Source organism: Vicia villosa, linkage group LG1 (genome assembly GCF_029867415.1).
Source record: "Vicia villosa cultivar HV-30 ecotype Madison, WI linkage group LG1, Vvil1.0, whole genome shotgun sequence".
Lineage (NCBI taxonomy): Eukaryota > Viridiplantae > Streptophyta > Magnoliopsida > Fabales > Fabaceae > Vicia > Vicia villosa.
In genome coordinates, this window is record NC_081180.1 from 43,114,797 (window position 1) to 43,135,795 (window position 20,999).

At 35.2% G+C, this 20,999-nt stretch overlaps 2 protein-coding genes across 2 annotated transcripts; one reads left to right on the plus strand and one right to left on the minus strand.

The window, feature by feature from the left end:
• Positions 1-8,195, plus strand: LOC131635743 (DDT domain-containing protein DDR4). Its single transcript, XM_058906391.1, has 12 exons — positions 1-672; positions 778-888; positions 2,951-3,037; positions 3,152-3,189; positions 3,271-3,352; positions 3,831-3,937; positions 4,054-4,219; positions 5,228-5,320; positions 5,475-5,598; positions 6,550-6,592; positions 6,710-6,895; positions 6,975-8,195. Exons 1-12 carry the CDS (start codon positions 229-231, stop codon positions 7,774-7,776), a joined length of 2,283 nt encoding a protein of 760 aa, XP_058762374.1. The 5' UTR covers positions 1-228; the 3' UTR covers positions 7,777-8,195.
• Positions 8,196-11,513: 3,318 nt separating this feature from the next.
• Positions 11,514-13,634, minus strand: LOC131605046 (AAA-ATPase ASD, mitochondrial-like). The gene has a single exon (XM_058877448.1). It carries the CDS (start codon positions 13,227-13,229, stop codon positions 11,670-11,672), a length of 1,560 nt encoding a protein of 519 aa, XP_058733431.1. The 5' UTR covers positions 13,230-13,634; the 3' UTR covers positions 11,514-11,669.
• Positions 13,635-20,999: the final 7,365 nt, after the last annotated feature.

A 20,999-nucleotide genomic window follows, 5' to 3' on the forward strand; every position in this document is an offset into this window, starting at 1 on the left:
TTACCTAGTGAAGGCAAATCTAACTTAACTTAACTTGACTATGAAACCAAATATTGATAGATAGGGTTTTTATTTTTTCCCGATTTCAGGGTTTGAATCAAATTGGACCCTTTGGTCCCTTCTTTTTCCAATCTTCATCTCTCTCTTTCTCTCTCTAATCCAAATGCTAACACCCGTGATCCTCTACATGTAATCTCACCGTAACTTCCATAAACCCTTTTTCTCATCATGTCTACCGGATCTCCCTCTTCCCTTCCCGCCGACCACCACCACCGATCATCTCCCTCACCGGAACCAGATTCCAAAAATCACATCGAGCCTGAGCCTGTACCTAAACAGGAAAAGGAAACGGAAACGGAAACATCACCCGCTCCTCCATCACCACCAGCTCCTCTTCCGCCGCCGACCACCAGAAGCAACCGCCCTTCCCGAGCTTGCACAATTCGCGCTGCGTCGCGAAACTATTCTTCCCAGCAGCCGGTAATTGAACGGAAACCGAAGAAAGAGCATAAGCGGGAGGAACAGGAGGAGCGGGAGGAGTCTCCTCCGCTGCCGCAATGCAGTAACAGTAAGATTGTTACTCCGCTCGTGGAGCCGCCGTCTGAGTCGCAGATGTCGCGGTGGAAGTTAAGGTCGATGTGGGAGTTAGCTTCCGTGCTCAATTTCTTGAATGTGAGCTTCAAAGGCGTGATCTTTTGAATTTGGATTGTGTTTTTATTGTGTGTTTGTTTTGAAAAGGTTGTTTTCTTATGCTGTGCTTTGTTGTTGTTGTTGCAGTTGTTTAGGCCTTTGTTGAATATCTCACTTGAATTCTCTGCGGAAGAGTTCGAGACTGCTCTTCTCAATCCCAATGACACTTTGTTTTACATTCACATGCCTTTGCTAAAGGTTGGTGTTTTTTTCTATGAATGTTGCTTCTATCCTTTGTAAATTTAGTTTGTGTACTACTTATTGTTAATGTTATATCAAGTTGATTCTTTGCTTTCTTTGTTGAATTTTTGCTAGTTTGCAATGTTTGTGCTTTCTAAATTTCATCACATTGAATTGCAAGTTCTAGTTAAGATAGTTTAGTTGAATATGAGAAATTTCAGAATTGTGAAGTGGGTTTTTTATATTCTGAATGATTGGATGTTGGCAAGTTGATAACACACATTTTGCATTGCTTTTGGTTATTATTGTTCCAAGCATAAATGCAGCCATGTGTTATGAGGATGTCTTTATTACAAAGGCGACGGTTTCTCTAAATTTTCTACATGAGTGGGTTAAAGGTAGGTGATAAACTTAAGGAATGCCCAACGGCTGTGACTTGGGATGTAACTTTATTGTTCATTGGGCTGATTGACTTCTAATTACAGTACTAATTGATGATATAGCATTGAACTTGACAAATAGAACACGCTGAGATGGTAATAACTGCTTGTGACTGAATTGCATGCTTGAAAGAGATTGTTAAGTAGAGATAAGGTACTTGATTGGGAGGTTTTTATTATATAAGTTTACGTTAAGTCCTCTGCTTACTTGGTAAAAGCGATAAGTATGAATTGAATTTGCGCTGTTTCTTTTATCCATGTGAGTGTTAAACTGGGGACTTGTTTGTTTGTGATTCTTTGATCTAAAGGCCCAATTTGCCTCTGAAAAGTAGGAGGCTATTTCATAATCATTCCTTGTTGTTTGAACTTGTATGAAGTAAGAACAACAATGATTTGTTGCCTGTATTTAATGGTTACAAATTTGTGAACAATCTGCTCATGTTTTAAAGAATAGTATGTTTTTAGCCATGCATAGGCTTAATGTATACTTATATAATAAAAACCTCCCAATCAAGTTCCTGGTATACTACGTTGTCATGAGTGTATTGCATTAAATAAAAGGTTAAGATTTAAAAATTCTTGAAACTTTGGCTACATGTGTCTTCTATATGCCAAATTATTACTGAAAGGTTTTTTACATGAACTATTGTCATTAGTAGATTCAAATATCACGAAAAAGTGTACACTAAAATGTTTGAAGATTTAGCACTTCATTAAAATTCTTGCATTTCAGTGTCAAAGTGATTATATTAGAGGCAGGATATTCAACTGGTCTTTCCTGATGTCATGAGTTATGGACTGACTGATCAGTACAAATACCTGACCTTTTTTCATATAAGTTTGTTTTTGGTTTGAACATTGTAATTATAGCTTTATTGCATTGGTCTCTTAGTTTTGTCAAATAGAGGCCATGGCAGATTGCAGTGGCTGTTTTTTTTGCCAGCCTTTATGACCAATTTGTCATGGATACTGGCTTAAAATGGCAGATTTTCAGCTTTCTGCCATAGTCAGCCCACAATCAATAACATTGGTTTCTTGTAAGGGGGATGGATACGTTGAGTAGCAAACATTGAATTATTCGTTAAGTAGCAAAATTGAATTAGAGTAACGTAAAGTGAAGTATCCATGTTTATAGTTATTGTACTTTTAAATCTTGCAAGAGGTGTCTGAAGTTGTTCAGCTATCGTTCTACTGCAATAATCTCTCAATGTATATTACACGAATGGGACTCACATTTGGTGCTTGGATAACCGTATTATGCAGAAAATTGAGAGATTGGTCTCTTAGTGTTATTAAATATCAGCCATGGTAGATTGCGGTGGCAATTTCTCCCTCTCCGCTATGGCCAATTTCTATATGATGGCGGGTTTAGTGGCCTTCTGCCATGGTCAGCCATCTGCAATCAATAACATTGGGGGTGGATGTGTTGAGTGACTAATATTAAGTTAGAGTAGGGTAAAGTCATGAATGCTTGTTTAAAATTATTGTACTTTTAAATGCCGCAAGAGGTGTTTGAAGATGTTTCTACTGCAATGATCTCTCTCAAAGTCTATTACTTTCTGAAAAAATTGTACTTTTTTCTCTCGTGTTTGCAAAGCTGCTACTGGTTTGATTTTAACATTTATTATACCTTTTGATAGGCAATCCCTCCTATTACACGAATGGCACTCACACGGGATACTTGGATAACCGTATTATGCAGAAAATTGAGAGATTGGTGGCATTGGGTAATAAGCTACTTTTACTTTGTGTGCTTATATTTGATAATAATAATAATAATAATAATGTGTAGTTTATTTAAAATTTTCTAGAACTTATAAGAGGATGGAATTCAAATGCAGGTTGCCGAGGGGGATCTCCCGATTGTTGCTTCACACGGGTAAATATTATTGCAACATTTAAGATTCTATAATGTTACTCTATATAATTCTCAAGTCTTAAATTATGCTTATTTTGACAGGACGGAGATTGAAGTTTATAAATCACTTGATCCATCTGTCCGTATTATCATCTTAAAAGCATTATGTGACATTCGTGTTGAGGTACTGTTAATGTTGATTTATCTGTATATTACATCTTTTTATCTTAAATGGGTGAACTTTGGAAGATATGCATATTCATGCCATACCCTGAATTAACTGCTATTTTGTTCTGTGCATGACATTAGCTATTTTTTCCGCTGTTTTTCTGTTACAACAACTCTGTCTTGGCTTATTTTTCATTCCTCTTATCTTTCACTTAAAGCAGTTCTTCATACTTGTGTACTTAACAAGGTTGATCAGCATCAATATATTGTCATGTCATGCATTACATACAATCCGCACATTCTTGTGACATGCGATATTTATTTTTCAAGGGCTGAGGACTTCTCTGTCTGTTTAGCTCTTCTTATTCTCCAAGGAACTTTTTTTTCCTTTCCGTTGAGGGTTTAGGAAACATGGCCTGACATGGTCTTACTTTGGTTGTCCCCTTTTCACTGTACCTATGATGCAATGATCAAATCTGAGTAATATCTTGCAGCAAGAAGATATCCGAAGTTATATTGACAACTCGATTAAACATGGTGCTCAACTTTCAACATTCCGTAAAGAGCGTATTGGAGGTGATTCAAATGGAATCTCTTATTGGTAATATACTTTTGCTTTCCCTTCATCATGGTCAAGATTTGGAATGCTATATTAGAAAGTTGTTGTACATGTAAGTCTGTTTATAGTTTTATTCATTTGAAATTTGATTAGTGCAGGTATGAAGATGACCCCGTGATTGGTCATAGGTTGTATAGAGAAATAAGAAAAACTGAAGTGATTCAACCAAGGAAAGGGAGATCAAGAGGTTCTCAGGTTCTTTCTAGTACGTCATATCAGTGGGAAGCGGTTGCTACCAATTTTGATGAATTTCAAGATGTTTCTGTAAGTTGCTGCTTTAGCTGGTTGATCTATATTCTCGTTAGTTACTAGCTGGTCGATCTGTAAGTTGCTGCAAATAAATTACTAGCATAATAAGCTATTATGGACTTATTGAAAAATAGTGGTTGAATAGAATTTGACTAAACCGGATTGAAGAAATTTTCTGCAAGAATTGTTCACGGGTTCACATTATTGATGGAAACCTTTTTCTTATGTGCACAAGAAAACTAAATTACTCTGGAAAGAGAAATTTACTAATGCTTGCCTATGAAACACGGACACCCCGAATTTGACCCCGACACCGACACGACGACACCAATAATAATTTGAAAAAAATGAATAAATTAAACGTAATCACAAGTGTCGGTGCAAGTGTCCGATACCGACACGGACATGTCTTTTTTCAGAGGTGTCGGTGCTACAAGTTGCAGAATTAAGGCTAGTACAAGAATAATGATAGCATACCCCTTTGGATGTTATTCTGTTTGATATCTGTGGGGAGAAAAATACCTTGTGAAAGTTATCAGAGAGACACATCTAGTAAATCACAGCTTGATTTATGGAAATCCAGTGACCATCTTCTTTAATTTAATAGAGCTTAAAGAAAAAGGAACACGTTATATTGGTTTTAGTGGTTCTAAACAAAGGCTTGCGAAATCTTTTGGGGTAGATTGCTCTCAAAAAAACAATAAATCTGTACAACTTTGTCCACAGCTTGTTTCATCAATAATACATAACTCAGATGTTTAATGCGGAAGCAATTGTCATGTTCATTTATTTGATATTCTGCACTTGATCATTGTTATTTTATTTTATACATAACACTTCAGCAGTGCTGATATTTATTTGCATCCAGATGAATGGTGTTTCACCCTTTTTTCCCCTCATTTTTTGTTGTCTTAGGATAAATAAACCAAAGAAAATAATCCTGTATCCTTTCCGCTGCTTTTATTTCAAGCCGTGTATGCTTTTTCTATATGAATTAATCAATTCTTTCATCTGTTTATACAGGAGAAACTTTTCTCAAGTAAAAACAGAACAGAGACTTCTGTGGGGAAAAAGCTGAAGATAGACATGCTTCCTGAAATTGAGAAAGTTCACAAGGTACTCTAGGGTTGAGAAATCTGACTAGAATTGGTATTTGAAGAATTTAACTCAAAAGTGTGCTATTTTTTTACAAAATTAAAAGACTCTTGATTCACGCTTCTTTAAAGGATCTTAGTTACATTTTTAATTGATACAAAATATCTTGTCACAGAAAAAAGAGAGGTTGCTGAAAAAGCAGCACAGAGAAGCTCTTCTTCTTGATAATTACTTGGTTGCTGATGCGCTTTCTTCTGGGCGTGCACTTCGTGACAGGAAACCTGTGACTTACACTTTCGGTAAGAGCAAACAGTTCAATCATGACTTGAACCAACATTTTCATAGTATTGGTAGTTGATGCCTTTATTACACGAGGATTTGGATTTGACGGCGGAGTTTTCTCTTTTGTTCTCATATTCCTTATACACCAGTTTTACCATTTAAACTAGTCTGCACTCCTTTAAAATGTTAGAATGTCTCTGAAAAAGTCATAATATCCTAATTATATCTTTGAATACTTTAGGTTTGTTCTGGAAATCCTAGCCTAGTACTTGTTGTCCTCATTACTAGGATAATAGGATGATTGGATCAGTTTTTTATCATGCATTATCATAAAATAATAGAATAGTAGTCTTTACTCGAGTCCTTATTTCCTCTTTTTCCTACCTCAAAAGTTGGATTTTTATTATTGTTGTTGTGTCCATGTTCCTTGTATTGTTTGAAGGACCTGAGCTGGATCCATTAATCCATATCTACATCATGTCTTCTGGGTTAATATACCGAAACTTTCTGGTTATGCTATGCCTGCCTATGTGATAAATGTCATTGAATTTTTCCTATCTATGATGGTTAGCCCTTTTCAACATAGTAGGTGGGTTTTTTAAACAAAAATAAATATTTTATATCATACTTGGTTTTTCGTAAATATAAGATGAAATTTAGTGCAATGGTAGGGTTCCACTTGATACCCTATGACATGGTGATCACTGATTTTATGCCGCCTTGTCCTCCACGTCATCACAATGGTTTTAGACTTGTGAGTTGGGCCACCTTTTTCATTTTTGAATCATGTTGGTTAAATGTCCAACAAAAAAAAGTAACATTTATTACATCCTACCACTGGTGGTGATATGTGGCGAGGCAATTTAAAAATGAATAAATGTTGTCATTTTTTGTTTTTGTTTGGATGTGAATCATCCACGATGTGCTTGTTTACACTAACCTAACTTTTGCCGCTATTGTCGATGCAGATGATTATGATCGGTCCATCAATGAGGCAATAAAAGTAACCAAGTATGTGCTAATACCCTTTCCATCTGTATTTGTGTGTGTGCGAGTGCGTGTGTCAGTCATATCCATTCTCCGATATTGTGTACTCATGGCATATGTATTTGTTTCCTCCATTGTCAGGCGGAAGCAGTCATCTCCAGAACCTATGCCCAGGAGAGAACCAGTACCGAAGCCTGAAGATTTGACTAATGGGAACCATGGTCCTTCACATGTTGCACAAGAGCAGAATTTTACTATCTCATCTCCAGAATCATTTGACTCTGATGATGACGATGAATATGATAATACTGACAATTTGGACCGAAGGTGTGTAGTATTTGTTTTTCAAAATTTATTCAGATTCCTTCTATCAAAATTTTGACTAATAATTTCATTTTAACAACAGTGGTCGTCGAAGAAGGAAACCTAAGCGGTATTCAGAGAATGAGTTTGTTGAAGAAGTATCAGATTATGAGCCAGAATTTGAAAGTGATGATGATATTGTTGGAGAGGTTGTATATGATGAAGAATATCTCAAGAAACGTAAGCAGAGAAGGAAGCATTCTAGCAGCTCTGAAGGAGATGAAGAATATCAGTGGGATGATGATAATGTAGAAGATGAAGAAGAAGAGGAGGAGGAAGAGGACGATGACTCGGCTAGCATGAGTGAGGATAGTGACAAACCCCGAAAAGCCAAACGGTTGCCTGGCCGAACTAGGAGGGAAACTAAACTCAGGTCTGTGGGTGAGATTCAATCAAGTCCAAGACGCAGTAAGAGGGCAACTAGAAATCGTATAAATTACAAACAATATGAGTTGTCGGATTCAGAAACCGAGTTCACCAAACCCGGGAAATCTAATGCATCAGCTGATCACTCAGATCCCAGTGAGAATGAAAATGAGAATGCTAATGAGAATGATAATGAGAATGAGAATGGGGAATATATGGTGGAAAGTGAAGATTCAGATAGCGTTGAAGATGAAGATCAGGAAATGAAAGTAGACGAGCCTGTTAGTGTTCCTTACCCTGCAGTAGAAGAGAATGAACCAAACCAGCCTCCTGAAAAGTCAAGTAGTCCTCCTGGTCAAGATGAAGTCGAGGGCACGGGAAAGAGACGTTTCCTTGATTTGAATGAGCTTGCCCCTAGTCCTGGATTTGATGATGGTCCAAATACAATAATGAAAGACGAAGACAACAATGATTACTGAAGCTTCTTCCTCTTCTGTATGAGTGCAGGGATTGTAGTTTTCTATCTATCAGGGAAGAAGAAGCCTATGTGTGTGATAATAGAATTATAAATTTTGTTATAAGCCCCAGAGGAAGTTATTAGCAGGTCTCCTCCTATGGCATAATCCGAGCAGCTGTCAGAGCATGATTTACCACCAGAAACAGTAAGTATGATAAGCTATGTAGATTAGTTAGTTAGTTATTTTTTTTCTTCTTCCAGAGGGTCCATCAAAATGAATGAGAAATTGTATCGGGTTATTTATTTGGCTCATCCAATCTATGTACAATAGTTGTTAACAGGTACTGTAACTTTAAAAAGAAGCGGCTTTCAGATTATAAACCCTGTAGTTCTGTTTCTTGAACTCTGATCAGCATGAACATAAGCGCATTTCGGTTGACATTTTTTCTTTTCATATTTTGATGTGTTTGAAAACTGGTCTTTTAATGGTTAATGAAACTGACTAGGGAAGACTGAGGATCTTGAGTAAGAAATGATGGATGATAGTGATATAATCATCTATGCTTAATGAGTTGATGTGGTATTGTTTCTAGTGTATATTAAAATGGTGTTGAGAACTCATTAAGAAAAGGTAGTAGTGGATTTTTATTTTTGTAAACTGGTGTCACTGTCTCCAATTGTTTCATCAAATAATATCTTTGAGTTTACCTACACCTTTTTTTTTCTTACTCTCTCACCCCTTTCCTTTTCCTTTTTAAAAAAACTTAGAATACCCTCTCATTCTTCCCTTTAACACTCTGCACCTACTCCCCTAACTGACTCTCCACAAAATACTTTTTAGAGGGCAAAGCTTTGGGTATGCCTTTCAAATCAAAAGAAAAAAAAGAAATGTTTTGAAGTGTGGGACGACTAAGGGGTCAACTAGGGGGTGAAGGTGCCAAGAGAAGGGTGGTCAGGGGTTGTTGGATGAAAAAAAAAAGAAGAGTATTTTTGGAAAGAAAAATAAATAAAGAAAACTGTTAAAAAATAAACAAAGAAAATTGTTCATGTCACCCGATATCTCACTCACCCACCCTACCATTTCAAAATATCTTTAAAATTCAGAAATTGAGATTCGTCGCATCATAACCATGCTAAATACAAACAACAAATATGTTCGAATATTGAAATTCAGATTCAGTCTCCATCATAACCATGCTAAATACAAACAACAAATATGTTCGAATATTGAAATTCAGATTCAGTCTTTGCTATCACATAGGCGGAGAAATTTGGTCTATGGGATTGTTTGCATACTGAATTTTGGATTCATCCATATTATTACAAATACATAACACATCAACAATGAGGGAAAAAAAACATAATTTAACATAGATCTTTGATATCACACATATAATACATAATTTAACTATTTGTTAACCTAAATTTAACACACATATAATACATAATATAACTATTTGTAAACCTAAATTTAAGCATTTGGATCCTCTCCTGTTTTATATTTCCTTCTGCTCATTCTACTTCAATCTAAGCCTTTAGATTCATCTATTGATAAGGAAGAGAAAAAGGTAAAAGTAGTTTAAACCATTTAATTTACATCTAATGATCAAGCATTGCACAGGAGAGGAAGCAGCAGAAAGAATGCAGTAGGGAATCCATATCCTAAATTTAACATGACATTTCATCACAACAATTCAAGATATTTATCATCTTTAGAATATCTATGGTTGATCTTACAAGTGTCACTTCCATCTTGATTGAACCCTTAATTGCGTAAAGATGAAATGTATTCCACATAACACTTACATTTGCACTGTCTTCAACTCAAACTAATTTTCCTTTCATTATCAATCATTGATGAACGAATTCAATCTTAACCACCCTTTGATTGTCAATGTAGTGTAGGATATTCTCCAACTTGAATTTCAAATATATGAGAGAAGTATTCTCTGTGACCATAAACTCAAAAGGAGGCTCCATATCGTTGAAGTAAATTAATGCAATTCATCAATATTGATTCATTTTGAAGTTTTTTGTGTTAACAAGAAATGAGCTCTATTTTTATATGTTTTTAGATCATTATGAACCATAGAAATGCAATGTCTTAGGGAATAGTCCGAATATTGAAATCCGTAATCACTCCCCTTTTTACATATACAAAGACTATACGTATGGTGTATCCGAATATTGAAATTCAGATTCTCCCTTTGTTAGCATTACATAAACATAAAATATTTGGTTTGTTGAGAGATTGAAATTTGAATTCTCCTTAATTAGCATCACATATACACACAATACATGATTTCTTTAGAAACTTAAATTCAGATTCTCCCCTCTTAGCATCATGCCAAACTAGTAGACAATTCCTATTTTATGGACTTGTTTTATGACATACAAACACATAAAACCGTTAATTTTAATATTTATACAAGTAATGTTAGATATACATTAAAACACATCAAAATGCATCAGAATTACATTAATGAAAATAACTAACATCGCTTCATTATTTATACAAGTAATCTTAGATATACATTAAAAGACATCAAAATGTATCAGGATTACATTAAAAAAATGTGTCGCCACCTAAATGCATTGTAAGATAATATATTATTGCGCTAATCATGTTCAATGTCTATAAGAAACAAGTTTCTTCTCTTCGGTATGCAGAGGACATACAATCTGACTACCTAACTTGTGATTCAAACCATGCTTATGTACACCATAAACCACATTAAATTTCCATGTCTAATTTAAAAGGACATTCACATTTTTTTTTTGTTTTGGTGTCACGGTGTATTAACTTTCCGATAAGTTCTTTATACTGATCACTTCTTTCGCATCTCATCGTAACAAATGCATGTCTTCTATCAAAATTAGAATTCAACCTCCCGATAACAATGTCAAACACTAATTTGACTGCCTCCATACAAACCCATTCAAGTATATGTTCACATAAAAGTAAATTCATGTTTATCGAAAAAATTCTCTTCTTACATCAACGTGGACGACAACTTGTTGGGGTGATTCGAGACCACCATTCTTAGATGCATTAACTTTAACCACATCATTAGGGTGTTTTATCACAACATCAAGATGCATCATAATTGTGCAACTAATAAAAAAAATAAGACAATTTCAATTAACATTGAACTAATTTGGATTTCAATGACTAACTTTTATAGAATCCAGATTTCAATTTTGGGACTCTCAACGTTCATAGTACATACAGAAAAACTAAATTATTTATATGATGATCAATGATATATATAGATGTACATTTACTTGTAATTCTAGATGATTTTATGTCTTTTGAGGTAGAAATACAATTGAATGTTGTTTGCGATTGAAAATATTGATTAAGAATGTAAGGAGATTTTAGAGGATTTTGATTAAGAATGGAAGGATATTTTAGAGGATTTATGCTATTTTTGTGTTAGGATCATGAATCTACCCATGCAAGGTTATGCAACATTCATTTTTTCCGTTGATATTTCCGAATTTCAATATTTAAAGTAATTCTTTTTTGAATTTAAATATATTTTTTATACTTAAGTTTATTATTTAACTCACTTTATTTATTTAAATATAGTATAAAACTAATATGCATTTAACTCACTTTTAAGTGAAATTAATTTTTGTCACCACATAATAAAAAATGGACTTGGTACTGGATATTTGTGTATAGCTACATGTTTTCTGAAAATAAAAGAGTAAAAATTAAGTATAACTACATGTTGTTTTAAGAAAATAAGGAGTAAAAATTAACAAGTTACTCATACAATTAACAATAAAAGTTCAAAATTAGTCTCATAAATAGTACAAAATCAGAGATTTCAAATGCTAAAACACATTACACTACTTACTATAATGACAAATATCCCTAACATTTTCCCCTTGTGACATACAATTTTGCTACCTCTCAATTTGCTTCTTTCCTTCATCAATCTCTTTCTCATCATCATCATCATCATCATCATCATCAACAATCTCACCATTTTCCTTAACAACACTACTAACACATTCCACTTCCTCATCATGCTCCTTAACCAAACCACTCCTCCCTCTAACTTCCTCAAGAGCCTCAATCAAATTCAAAAGACACTTATCAGCATCATCCATAGGAGACTTAGGCATAAGATTCTCAGCAACATCAGCAGGAGTAATCTTCACTTCACCAATCAACCTCTCAACCCTCTCAAACAATGCATGTTTCTCAACTCTCAAGTAATTATTAGCAAGCACTTTAAAACCATTGAAACTACAATAAGAAAGCTCTATATGCTTGTCCATTCTACCCCTCCTTATAAGTGCAGGGTCAAGCTTCTCCACATAATTTGTAGTGAAAACTATCAACCTCTCACCTCCACATGCTGACCATATCCCATCAATGAAATTCAATAGCCCTGAAAGTGTAACCTTGCTATTCCCACCTCCACTTCCTTCCTCCTTCACCTCCTTCCTCGCCGCATCGAAACCCGCCTTGTTATCAGTCTCATCATCAGAAAAAAACTTACTTTCACCCTTTTTCTTTCTCTGGCCTGTTAGATCAAGTGAACAATCTATGTCTTCTATAACAATAATTGACTTACTTGTTGTCTCTATCAAAAGCTTCCTTAACTCAGTGTTGTCTTTCACTGCTGTTAACTCCAAATCATAAACATCATAGCCCAACAAATTCGCCATAGCAGCAATCATTGTTGATTTGCCAGTACCTGGAGGACCAAAAAGTAGATAACCCCTTTTCCAAGCTTTCCCAATCCTAGCATAAAAATCTTTGCTTTTGCTAAAAGTAACCAAATCTTCAATGATCTCTTTCTTCTTCTCTGGCTCCATAGCCATTGTTTCAAATGTTGCAGGGTGTTCAAAAACAATGTGACTCCACATAGTTTGCTTGTAGCTAGGCCATTTATAACCAGGACTATTTGTGTACAACTTTCTCTGCCTATTCCTCAACCGAATCTCTTTCCCTTCTTTCATCACATGATCCAAATAAGAACCTGTTATAGTATCCCTATACTTCTTATGAAAAGTGAGTTTGTAGAATCTCTTCTCTTGTTCTTGATAATAAGGCATGGATCTTGAAGCTGCCATGACTTTGCTACAAACCCAATAGACTTTTACTCCGTTGTAATCATCTGTTACTCTTTCATATTCATCCATTGTTAAGACCAAGTTGGTGCTGTCTTTACCTATCTCAGCTTTGAGTCTCTTTGCACTCTTTGATGTGTTGGCACTGAGATAAGCTTCAACAGCTCCATAAGCATCACTTCTTTTGAGCCTGTCACCTAAGAATTCATGGAATGAGATTCTTATGTAAGGGTAGAAGTAGTCCATGATTCTGTGACTGTATTTTTCAAAGAAACGGAGAAGCTGGTATGGACAGTATTGTCTTATGATAGCCCAAATGAACATGAAGCTTGCTAAGGTTGACCCAATTGTTGTCCACATCTCTGTCATTTTGAGAGACAACATTGTTTGTGTGTTTTTTTAAGGTGGTATTGGTAGAGAGATTTAGAAAGAGGGTGTTTGTATAAAATCTGTTTGGCTATTGAAGAGTTGAGGAGGGAGTGAGTGGAGGTGACAAAGTATATAAGAAAAATGAGTCAAATGACACTGAGATAGTATATAGTATAGGAATAATAGTAATGTGGATTTTTGGGGAAAAAGGGAAAAGGACAAGAGAGGTAGAATATTAGGTTGCACTAAGTTTATTTGATTTGGTGGGACTATATGTGGAGAGTGGTTTGAAACTCTGAAAAAATATGTGCTGATTTGCTGTATGTGATGTGTCTTATTATACAAGAAAGCTTTATGTGAAATGAGGAAAACACAAGAATCAGGTGCTTTTACATGTGCACACATTAATTGACAATTCATACAGGCTATGACAATGGATGGGACAGGACAGGAAGTTTAGGGCTTATAATGAGTTCAGGGAAATCTCTATGGAGATATGATTTTGATCTGATTTTAAAGTGAGCCAGTACGCGACGAGACGATACAGTTATAGACTCTTCAATAGTGATTAAATTCTCTAACTTTCAATTCTCTATCTTTCCTTAACTTTTTTTTTTTATTTCTAGTATAATTTACTTTCTCTCATGTCTTTTTTTCTCTAAAATAAATATCGTGTCTCCTTTGTCTTATTTATTTTTTGTGCGCCTAAAGTTACTTTACTCTTCTCTCAATCAAAGGTATATGAATTTGATTTAATTTGGTGGAGAAACTTGAACACAGATTAAAGAATTTGATTATTATATTGAAAGTCCCGCTTGCATTGTACTCACGAGTTATATTGAAAGTCTCGCTTGCGTTGTACTCACGAGGTGTATTGTATTTGTTGTTGTTCTCGGCATCTCCAAAAATTCCATTTTGTATAGGGGTGACAAAACGGATATGGTTTGTCGAATATGGCCATTTAACCCACATTTTTTTAACAGGACTGCCAAAAGCTTTAGATCCACACCATCTAATATGTCGTCCCGATTTTTTGCGGGATTTTACGTGCTCAAACATTAAGAAGAATTTTTGCAATTCTTAATCTTTAGGCTGTTAAACTCACATGTCTGCCCCAACTTTACTTTTTCGTAGAGCAACTAAAGTTTTTGATCCACACCGTCAACTGTACTCACTCTATTTTTTTTTTTTATTTTATATTTTTGCAAAGTATGTTTAAACGGGACGAACATTTCCATCTGCCAATCATTGCATCAATTGCAAAAGAAGAATCAATTTGGTTTGGATCATTGATTCAAGTTCAATAAACTAATTTTAACTTATGATTTGAATTAAGATAACAAAAATAAATAAATGTGTGACATGTTTTATATCAACTATTTTTCATGAAAGAAATCGTTAGTGTCATCCCAAAAGGCTAAAACAAATGTGGCCCCTCCTTAATTATGAAGTGTGTTTTGCACAAAGACAAGTGAAACTGTATTGAAGTTGGTACTTGGCCTTGAATGTAGATGATGTGATTCTCAACTCAAACATAAAACATAATGGGGTCCTTCTCATGCTCACATATTAATTTCATGTTCATCTGTCTACTTCTCATTCTCTCATCATACATGACATGTCATTTTCCTCAACTTGTTAGAACATGCACATATATAATAACATAGAGACAAGAATAATTCAAGCTCATAAAGTTACTCCACTAATGTTTTTTCTAAATTAGATACACCCATGTTACATGTTTGAATCTTATCCATTCTTTTCAAATTTTCCCACTAACCACTATTTTAAAATTAAGTTCAATCATGTTTAACTTAGGTCTAAAATGTTTGACCAGTGTTGCCCCTTATTATAATGAATGTCATCATGTTAATGCTGGAAAAATGTTTTAGATTATAGTTGTTATAATGTGAATTGATCATATTTCACCAAAAACATATTTCATACAATTTTTATGAATTCTAACATTTCACCAATTTGAAGTACAATCCACATATTACCTTGGACAAGCACATGTTTGATTTTCCAAAAGAAGAAAAAGGAATCAAGATCATATAGAGAAAAAATGCAGTTCACACACCTGGCAGCAGAATAATAGGAACTTATTATCTACGCAAAAGCAGTGATGCCCCATGTGAGGCTGCTGCTACCTATACCAATTGATGATGATAGCTATACATATAGAGTATCTTTTAACACCCAAATAAATTTGTTGTGTTTTTTTTTCTTTCATAAAGAGATAGATGTAAAACAAACCGACTTGAACTCTAATTATAGGGTGAACTTTCTGGACGGTAGAGTGGAGGTTGACATGTAAGGTAATCACTGTAATCCCAAATCAACTAATGAGTAAAAAAAGTAGTTTGAGCATGTGAATGAGAGAAGATTTGAAACGATGTGTGTGTGTTTTATATAAGACATATAATTAAAATTCTCTCCATGAAGTCCAACGCCTTATGCGGGTGGCGGTTTGATCAAATCCAATGGTGATAAATATGTTAAAAGCCGGAACTATGTAGGTGAAGTCTCATATGTTCTGCGTGATGTTTGCTTTTGAGCCTTTCGTCGTGGGCCTTGCGACCAAAAATTCTTGTTCATATTTGTAGAACGAGTGTTTGATGTGCATGTCTTTAGTTTAGTTTCCGGCGAAAGTAGGTGGAAGAGCTTTGATGGAACATCAATAATACTAAGAACATGCACACTAAATTCTTTCATCGTGATTTGTAATGTTCAGCAGAGGAACCTCGACGCATGGTCTAATGCCTAGCAACAATGATGCATTCTCGTATAAAGTTGTTGTGAATAACGACACGGTTCAATTTTAATCAATACTTTTATATGCGAGGCGAAGAAAAATAGCAACAAAATAAATGGTTTTCAACAATAATAACCAATGACTGAAATTATAACAGAATAAAATGAAAAAAGACAAAATGTTTGTTTACCCAATTCGATTAAAAGATCTACTCTAGAGGAGCAGATTCACTATACTCAGAAAATTGTTACAGGAGATTACAGATGAGTTACAAGAAAATAGCCTTCCCCTTCAGAGTTCTTAAGAATAGCCCTGAAGGCGCCCAAGAACAAAATTCTATTTTCTACCCAAGTGTTTTCTAACTTCTCTAACTCTCAATATATGAATCACTAAAACTCAAGATTTAGAAGTATTTTCTAATCCCCTTAGATAACCTAAACTCTTTGCTCTACACTTTTGCTATAAACTCTAAGATTGTCACTTTGTAAAATCGTAAAGAGAAACATATTTATAATATCAAATATCCAACCAATAAAGCCCAAAAAAACAAAACCCATTGACAAATGGATCCATGGGCCGAACCGAAAATTCCAAAATACACAATTTGAGAAACTGTCAATTTTTCTAAAAAACTTGAAATTGGGCAAACCGACCCGCGATCGGCCTTACGGACCCTACCACCCGCCGGAAACTACATTGCACTCCGTTCGTCACCCGTCAACGCTGTCAGGCTCCAGCAGCTCCGTTGCGGCAAAACTTTGGCTTAAACCATCGCCACGGTTTCGGCCGCACTCCGCTTTCGTGCTGATTTCGGCGCCCCCACCCGTTTTTTCTCGTTTTCCAATTTTTCAACTTTTTGACATGCTTTCTGGAATTTCCAATTTTTGCGATTTATGCAATTCGAAAAAAATGTTTTCTTTCTCTATATCAACAAATATTTTAAGGCACATTTCAAAAATCTCCACCTTGACTTGAAAGAGTGTTGATATTAATTTAACCATTAACAACCTTGCTGCTCTCTACCATGTCGAAACTCTAATCAATAATCTTCATCAAATTCAAGCTACCCTTAAATCTTGATCTCACCACTTGCATCCACTTATTTTCAATTACCTTTTTCTGCCTAGAAAATTTAACAAGCCTGCAAGAATGATTTTTCAACCATCATTGACTCCACCTGGTTTCAAATGCCTCCATGGGTCCTTCTCTATGAATTCTGTAACCCTTCAGCCACACTCAAAGCATAACACCTAAGGCTAGCATAATCGTTCCTTTGAGACGCTACAAATCCACCTCCTTATCTTATCACGAGTCAAATGATAATTAGAGATCTCTGTAACCGTTCCCTCACTAATACTAGTCACTACAAGAAAATTATTCGATTGCGACAGTTCATTTTACCAGATTGCGACGGTTAGAACCGTCCTAATTTGTGAGTCGCGACGGTTCCTGTCCTGCCTCAAAAACGTGCGTCGCGAGGCTGAATTGCGACGGTTGTCAAAACCGTTATACCAAGGCGGTTGGAAATAACTGCCACAGGAACAGCCGTAATAAGCATAATAGGGCGGTTTTTAGTGAACCGTCGCAACCTATGTGTCGTAAAATGACATTTTTCTTGTAGTGAGTATCTATAGTAGGAAACTCCACCTCAAACTGAGCTTTCTCATTTATAGTTTTTAATAGGTTTATCCCTTGGTTTTTACTGTTCTTCCTCTAAATAAATTTTCAACCAACCAAGTAAGCTGCTTTGACATCAGCCCTTCCTAAAAAACTCAATAATAACTCAGAGGTCACATGCATTTTTATCCCTTGTTCTCTACAAAATTCATTATACACTTCTAAAACAACATCAAAGCATTCATAATGCCTTGACCTCAAATCCCATAGATCTTTTTTGTCATGAAATTCACGATCATCAAACATTTTAAGTATGAACGTACCAATACCATGAACCTTGCAAGCCTTATTATCACCAAGGAGAACTATTCTACCTTGCACCAGCTTCAAAGTCTCAAAGTATTTCTATTCATGGACACATGTGATAAAAGCAACTTGAGTTTATGACCCAACTATCTTTAGTCTTCATATTCACCACCAGTGCTCCAACATCCTCATAACCATCCCCGTCCAACAAAACTACAACTTGAATATAATTATTATTGACCTTTCTCTCAAGAAAATCCTTCTTGAAGTGACTAGTTTTTTTACAATCAATTGGACATCCCTCTATGATCAGTTCCTCGTCTTGAGACACTTAAGCCTTCCTAATATCATCAATCTTCAAATCTTTCGACTTTATAAATTCTTTGGATTTCACAGCCGTATGGACTTCATCTAAAGTAATAGCACATTCCTTACCATAAAGAATTGTATCCTTAAAGTGATCAAAGGATCTGGGTAATAAATTCAACAAGAGTAAAGCATGGTCCTCGTTATCAATCTTCCATTGAATATTCTCAAGATCATCAATAATTTTGTGAAATTCTGTAAGTTGCTTCATTATGGATTTGTTTTCCACCATTCAGAATGAATAGAGTTGTTGTTTCAAACACAACCTGTGAAGTCAAATAATAGGTAATATACAATGATTCAAGTTTTTCCCACATCGAAGCAGTAATCTTCTCTCTGGAAACTTCCTTTAGAACTTTATTATTGAGGTACAAGATAATAACACTCATGGCCTTATCCACCATCTCAGATTTCTCTACTTTACTAAGGTGGGTAGGCATCGACGTCTCACCCTTAAAAGCTTCAATACATTTCTCTTGAGTTAAAATTGCTTTCATCTTCACTTCCCATAATCCAAAATCGATGTCTCCAGAAAATTCTGCGATCTCCCATTTAGCCAAGGTGCTCACTTGTAAATGATACATCGTTTCCCCATGGTGGGCGCCACTTGTTGTGAATAATGAAAAGGTTAAATTATAATCAATACTTTTATATGTGAGGCAAAGAATAATAGTAACAAAAATAAATGACATTCAACAATAACAACCAATAAGCAGAAATTATAACAGAATAAAGTGAGAAAAGACGAAATGTTTGTTTACCTAGTTGGATCAAAAGATCTACTCTATAGGAGAGAGAAACTCTCTAATTTATTATAACCATAAAGTTATTATAATATATTATAGATGAGTTACAAGAAAATAGCTTTCGCCTTCAGAATTCCCAAGAACAACCCTAAAGGCTCCCAACAACAAAATCATATTTTCTTACTAAGTGTTACCCAACCACTCCAACTCTCAATATATGAATAACGCAAACCCAAGACTTAGAATTTTTTCAATCCCCTTATATAATTCCAAAGGTTCTCCAAAAACCTTTGTCTTTCTAAGTTTTCCCTTGAGAAGACCTTAAGCCCTTTGCTCTACCTTTTACTATAAACTTTAAGATTATCACTCTATAAAAACACTGAAGAGATACATACTTATAATAGCAAATACCCAACAAAATAAAGCCCAAAAAACACAATCTACAAAGATTTCTCTAGTAGAGTTTGTGCAATGCTTTGGTGTAGTTTTGTAGAACTGATTCGTCGATTTCAAATTCTTCCAATGACTTCCTTTATAGGGAAGGATATAGCTGTTGGAGGATAAAATAGGAAATTCAAACTACATATGTAAAGTCTCCAACAATCATGGTGGGAATGATTGATAACAAGTACAGGTTGGACTATCCTTACACCACCCTATAAGAGTAGAGGTCATAGTTTATGTTAGTACTTTTATGTTCACCATCACACGTAAACCGTCCTTGATCTTCTAAGTCTTCAGGGGCTTCTGATTATATGTTGATTAAAGCATGTTGTAGATGATCCGAACTTGAATCTTCAGTGCCTAAGTATTTGAGTCTTTAGAACATGTTCATCATAACCTTGTATTTAGAGTCTTTAGCAGTTGGTTTTAAGAAAAGATGTCTTCAGATTTTCATAACTTGTTTAACAGAACCTCGTCTTCAGCATCTTCAGAACATGGGACACATAAGCAAGGCTTTAGAAGGCCTCAAAAGCTTCCTTTCAAAGTCACCATCAGGAGCTCTTCTACTAACGTTCCTTAGAACAGTTGCAGAAGTAACTTCCAGAATCTTGACTTCCATTGTAACACAACACTGGTATTCTTCTAGAGTGTTCAGTTCAGAACCTAATGACGTCACACGCCTTCTTCCATAGTCAGAACCTTCAAGGAAAAGGCCACACACTAGAAAGAAATAGTTAGTGTATACAATTGTTCTTTAAGATAACATGTAAAGTTATCATCAAAACTTAAGGCCCTATGTAGAACCAATCTTGTTATTACATCTTGTACCCAAGATAATTCAAGATACTATAGAGAAGGTCAAAATGATCCAAGAGAAGTTAAGGAAATCATAAGATCTCCATAAGAGCTATGTTGATCGGCGAAGAATGCCTTTGGAGTTTGAATTAGGAAACCATGTGTTTTTGAAAGTTACCCTAAGGTTGAGGTTGAGAGGACTGTTCAAGACATGTAAACTTAGTCTGAGATATGTGGTACATTATCACATTGTGAGTCAGATAGGTGAAATTTCATACTAGTTGGCATTACCTCCATCGTTATCCGAGTTACATGATGTATTCCACTTATAACAAATTCGAAAGTTTATGCCAAACTATTTTCATCATATCCTCCCAGATACGGTTGAAGTGGAACTAGACATTTAGTTCCAACAACAACCCAGCCACATCTTGGAGTATGCTAGTAGATCCTTGAGGAACAAGAAATACCTCTTATGAAGGTTCTATAGGAGGTTTGTGTCTCGAGGAAGCTATGTGGGAGCTTGAATCAGAGATGCTAGAACATTATCCTCATATGTTTTGGTAAGTTTTTGAAATCGAGGGCGAATTCTATTTAAGGGGGGAGAATTTAATGCCCCGGTATGACTATGGCCATTTGACGCTCTAATGAGATATTATTACGATTAATTGGGAGATTAATGGTACTAGCTTCCACTTAATTAACATTTTGGTGGAAAAGGGTATGATGGTCATCACATCTTTTAAAATAGAAAAC

Coding starts and splice junctions, on each gene's coding strand:
- LOC131605046 (XM_058877448.1), bottom strand. CDS start 13,229: ATGTTGTCTCTCAAAATGACAGAGATGTGGACAACAATTGGGTCAACC.
- LOC131635743 (XM_058906391.1), top strand. CDS start 229: ATGTCTACCGGATCTCCCTCTTCCCTTCCCGCCGACCACCACCACCGA. Junction 673..777: donor CCGTGCTCAATTTCTTGAAT/GTGAGCTTCAAA, acceptor TTGTTGTTGCAG/TTGTTTAGGCCTTTGTTGAA. Junction 6,896..6,974: donor ACTGACAATTTGGACCGAAG/GTGTGTAGTATT, acceptor TTTTAACAACAG/TGGTCGTCGAAGAAGGAAAC.